Raw genomic sequence first — 5,510 nt, 5'->3', positions numbered from 1 at the left:
CTGGAACACGATGCGCTTTTTGTCGGCACAATTTGATTTCGTCGTGATTAGTTTATGCAGTTTCATCATGGGGATGAATCCTATATTCATTCAAAATTACTGAAATGTTATCTTGTCACGATGCCACACTAGACCACACAGATTTGAGTTTTAAGAACATCTAGAAGTTGATTTGAGATGAAATTGACGAAACTGGAGTAGTATTGCTCTCTCTCAAAGCCTCAAACATACTCAACCCTTGTCTTATTTGATCATAAAACCTCTGTTGAAGGTTTTATTAGTGCAAACGCCTGAAAATATCAGTGAATATACATGTACATTTATACATATCTAAAAATATATCCAGGTGCTTAAAATAGATAAACTTTAAGAGCATGTCTCAGAAGGTAAATCCCAAACCCTGTTAGAAAATAACCAGCAACCCTCCCGACCCCACTAAGGGACAAGGGTGCAAGAAAATGGATGGATGTTAGAAAATAATGTGCAATTATAGGATTTCTGGTCCAAAGCTCTCCACTGCACTTGGGAGTCTGGATATCTATATATCCAATTACAGTACTTTGCAGAAACAAAGTTCAGTTCATGTTATTGGGATTTACTGTGAGAAACCACAACATACATTATTAAGGAGGAAAAACTCACACTGTTCGTAAATTCAGCACCTGTATACTGATAAATAAAACCCACGGCAACAATTTGTGTCTAGAAGTCACATATATTTATATTGTTTTTTATGACTTAGAAGATATATTCAAAGGAACAAACCTTTTGAAAACTGTTATCTTAGGCCAAAAGCGATCAGATTACTTCACAATTAAATTCTTTAACTCTAGACTACATATTATATTACTGCAGCAGTTATTTAATAAAATATTTATCTGAAAAAAAGTTGTTTTTCATATGCAGTGTGCATTTTTGTTCAAACACCTCAGCGCTCTAATAATTCATCATTCCTGCAGGTTAGAAAACCTACAGCGATAGTGGAAAATAAAAATCATTGCTCGTTGTCGTTCATATTTTACCCACCAGGGGGCAACAAAGTCTCTCTACTCGCGCTGAAGTGTTGCGCTCCTTCAGACATGACTTCATAAAGTCCAACTTCAAGCAAATTGCAAACATCAGAGCAAACAAATGCCACAACTTCGGTAAAACTGCACCTGTCTTGTTTCATTTTTTATTTTGTCTTTTTTAAAAGAAAAAAAGAGGTTCGGGGTTTAAAATTATTTTGCAAATTCGCAGGGGTGTTTACGCGCGCAGGAGGGGGTTGGGGGGCACATTAATCACGCTTATGACGTCTCCTCCAGTTTTCATCTGGATAGTGACACCCAGGTAGTGTGCGCGGAGTATATGAGTCACGCATTCGCTGATAAAGGTCCTCCGGCGGCAGACAGCGTCACCCCTCCAACCGGTGTGTTGGCCCCCACAGGCGCTACAGCGGGTAGGGAGGAGGGAGTTGGCCCCTTCCTCCTCTTATTTCCACCTCATCCCGCCGGACTCATCACCCGTCCTGATTGATCGTCGGGTGTCTTCCCGGAGGAAGCCCTCCTGCGAGGAGCGAGGAGGACCGCGCGCGGGGGCACAGACTACGTGGGCGAATGAGGGAGTTCGGATGCGGGATTGATGGGCACACACCTCCTGCACGCGGCAGCAGCGGCAGCAGCAGCAGAGGCAGCAGGAGCAGCGGCGCGCGCCGGGGTCCCCGTCCAGCAGTTCCCGCAAGCAGAACTGCCTTCCGCCCGTGGGAAAATGACAGTCAGGCTCGCGGTCACCCTCTTCACACTTCTTCTGCTCACCCAGGATGCTCGGTGAGTCCTTTCTGCTTCCAACTGATCAACAGCTGGGGGGAAAAGTTAGCTAAATGAGGCCAATTGCGCATTTTGTTGCTTCTGTCTCAGGGCTTCCCCCATATAAACAAACAAGAAAAAAAAAAAAAAAAGGTCTGAAAAACCCTTTTCACCTGGTTATACTCAATTATGCGCCTCACTGTTTGTCGTGTTTTTTCGACTGCGACAAAAGTTTTTATTCCAAAAATAACAGAAAACAATCTCATTTTGTTTCATTCACATATGTTATTTATTTATTTTTCCTTCCCCCCATTTCAGTTCTGACTTACTGGAATATGGCGACGACGAGGAGGACCTCCACGACACCACCGTCAACCAGATGCTGGTGCCCAGGTCGCACCAGGAGGACGCCACGCTCATCCTCAACAACCTGCTGAGGGAGTACGACAAGACCCTGCGGCCAGACATTGGTGGTAAGAGCGGCATGGGAAAAGTTGGATGCTGATGTTGCTGGAAGGTGGAGCACACACCCACCTGCACCACCACCTACCTTTAGGCTTAGCTCCTCTTCAGTGATCCGGATGCTTAGCCTTCTTTGATGACCATAAGACAAACGTGGACATAATGGTCTTAAATTATTCACGATAAAGCTTCATTTGAATCATTTGCTTTCAAGCCACTGATAAAAATTGTATGGAAGCCCTGAAAAGCAAGTGAAAATAAAATCAATGATGCATTTTTTCACCAGCAGTTGAAAACAGTTTTGATATCCTTATTATAAACAAAGCAAAGCAAAGTATTATTATTGTGATAATTGGTCTAATCAATGGAATCTTGGTCTCAAACCAAATCTTGAATTTTTAATATTCTTTTATTTCTGAAAGTAAATAAAATCCACTAACTTCAACTTTTTTTTATTGTTGTCATATATTTGTCTGCCACAAGAGGCAGGAGTGAGTCACTTTCCCTTGACTGAAGTTGTGGGTGTATACAACATATGTATTATTCCAAAACAGAAGACAATAGATCCATCTATTGTCTTCTGTTGATCCGATTGATTGTTGGGGGCAACAAGTTTAAGAGGAAAACCTGGACATTCGTCTCCCACTCTTGAGTACTCATGGGGAATTCCTTGGCTGGAAGGGATATATAAGGGATATATACTCTCTCCAGGAAGTTTTGGATCTATCACAGGATCCCCTCTCAGTGGAACATGCCTGACAAACATCCAAAGGGAGGTGCCCGGACCACGTCGACTAACTTCTTTAGATGTGAAGGAGTAAAGGTGTTTCTTTGAGTTACTCCTGGGTGCCTGAGCTTCAAACCCTGCCTCCAAGGTTCAGTCCAGCCAACCTGCCATGGAATGTCAATTTAGCCACTTGCATCTGGGATCCTGCTCTTGTGGACATAATCCATATCTTAGAGATTCTATCCATGAACTCAAAACAAGGGATTCGTGATGAAGGACAGCCCTGGCAGAGTCCAACCACCTTTTCTCCAAGATATAGAGGAATGGCTGGGTTGGACATGCAATAATCCACAGAACGCAAGTAGAACGGACGACCAAACCTTCGTAGCTCTCTCAGGAACTTTGTCAGAGGAATGATTTTGATGATTGGACTGAGTTTTCTTTTCAACCACGCTAGCGTGAACATCTCCACAGGGACTAGGAAGAGTGACAACTGTAGGAGCACAGTCTCTGGTTCCCCTCAATAAAAATGATGACCAACGCTCTGGTCCACCACTCCACAGCCCCTGTTATCTGGAAGAGGCATGTCTGGACAACCCCACAACATCCAGAGCCTTCAGCACCTTGGGCTATACATAGTCCAACCATGGCACTAGTGAGCTTTGCATTTACTGTAGCTATGGCTACCTCATCCTGGCCCAAAATTGTGAGTGAATTAAGGACCCAGATTCAACATTCTGAATCTGGGTCTACCGTTTCTGCATCTCCCAAACCATATTTGAGATTGTATATCAAAATGTCCGACACAAACCTTGGTGGTGGTATTTAGAGGACACTGAGGTGATGTAAAGTATGCTACCAAAGTCACTCATGGGTAGTGGTTCATTTTACTGCCTCTTGTGGTAGAAAAGAGCAAATGAGAGAGTAATCTCTGTACCCTTGAGAGGTTATTTCAAAAATATTGAAAAAGATAGTTTTTTTTCACTTGCTGATTTGTTCTACAATTGCAATATAATTGAATTTTTTTTTACAATTACCAATCAAATATGGCACCATAATCCAAAATTAGAAACTTCTAAGCTTTGAAACATGGTTCAATAACTAATAATCTTCAATTTCAAATGATAGCACAAAGTCTTTTTTTGTTTCAGAATTTCACCCAAAGGAATCTCCAGTCTTCGTCTTATGTTTAGCAGAGCCTGCAGAGAGCCTGAAAGACTCAAATGCAGCAGATGAGAAAGCCAATAATTCACTTCATAATCCAGGGAAAGGAAATTAGAATGAGAGAACCATTTTAGCACAGGAGCATTAAAATAAGTTGAATGGTTGTAAAACAGGTTGTAAATAGAGCTGATTAGCTGTGGTGTCACTTCATAGTTCATTTCTGTCAAACACTGATACTAACCAGCGTGGGACAATTTATCCCAAAGGGCAATTATACATATTTTTACAAATAAAAACCTTCTTGAAAACCAGACTCCGGCGGTCTTCTCCTCCAGTCTCAGTCTGAAACTCATCAAACGTCTTTGTGCCGTTTTCGCAGGGAGAGAAGCAGAGTTGGCAACGTCCAGTTCAAATCCTCTGCTGATTGCACTCGCGTGGTTTCCACCATGTTTACAATGCAATCACTGCTCTGAGCTTCTCTGAGGCCTTTCTAATCAAAACCGGTTACTGGTTTGATACCTGGTGTGTTCTCACTGGTGGGCCGCCGCCTGGAAAAACCGCCGGTGATGACCGTCCGTACGGAATGCTGTTACTGCTCCATTTCCAGAAAGTAGAAATCATCGTTTGTCGCATGGATTCCTGAGTGTTGAGTGCAGGTTGTGGCTGCTGGTGACTCAGCTTTAGTATGATTGCGAGATATTTATGGCCTCTAATTGCAAATGTAGATATTGGCTCAATACTTTTCTCACATTCCAGTCGGGCTTGTTACTGGTACCACTTTTATTGTGCCTCATTATTTTATGTTTTAGTCAGAATCAATAGAATCCGATACGGAAACCATTTGGGAGCTGCCCTACATTAAAATTTAGGATTATGCACAGTTTTTGTTTCATCTTTGTTTGCTTGCGTTGCTTCCTGCAGCTTCTGGAGAAGACACCAAGCTTAAGTAAACAGCCTCTGTGTAAGAAAGGTTATATAACACATTTTAGGGTTTCCTATGAGTTTTAAATGGAGGGCGGACTAATGACGGTGGCAAAACATGCATTTGTGTCACGCACATTAACGTAACCCAAGTGAATTTTTATTAAAGGGTACTGTTGTGATACAGAGAGATACTACAAACAGGCAAAAATATAACCCTAAATGCTTCAAAATATGCAGAAATGACAGTCATTTTTTAGCTGATATGTTTGAAGAAAAAAACCCACTGATATTAATTTGTCTATATAAAGTATTCACTCCTTCGGATGTTTCACCCTTTTTACTGATTTTAGTAGTTTTGGTAATGAGTTACCAAAACTACCACAAAGCCAAAGCCATTATCTCGCTAGCGCTACTCAAACGACTTGATAAACTATATTTATTTATGTTTA

At 41.9% G+C, this 5,510-nt stretch overlaps 1 protein-coding gene across 1 annotated transcript in view; it reads left to right on the top strand.

Moving 5' to 3' along the window:
• Window positions 1-1,319: 1,319 nt before the first annotated feature.
• The window catches only part of LOC103476105 (gamma-aminobutyric acid receptor subunit gamma-3-like), an 86,282-nt gene continuing 82,091 nt past the window's right edge, over window positions 1,320-5,510 (top strand). Inside the window, exons 1-2 of the mRNA XM_008428206.2 lie at window positions 1,320-1,805; window positions 2,103-2,257. Coding sequence (XP_008426428.1) covers window positions 1,621-1,805; window positions 2,103-2,257 — 340 coding nt within the window. The 5' untranslated portion in view covers window positions 1,320-1,620. The remainder of the gene's footprint in view (window positions 1,806-2,102; window positions 2,258-5,510) is intronic.

This window comes from Poecilia reticulata, linkage group LG2, assembly GCF_000633615.1.
Source record: "Poecilia reticulata strain Guanapo linkage group LG2, Guppy_female_1.0+MT, whole genome shotgun sequence".
Lineage (NCBI taxonomy): Eukaryota > Metazoa > Chordata > Actinopteri > Cyprinodontiformes > Poeciliidae > Poecilia > Poecilia reticulata.
The sequence above is the reverse complement of the archived record's forward strand: the minus strand, read 5'-3'. Positions and strand labels throughout refer to the sequence as shown.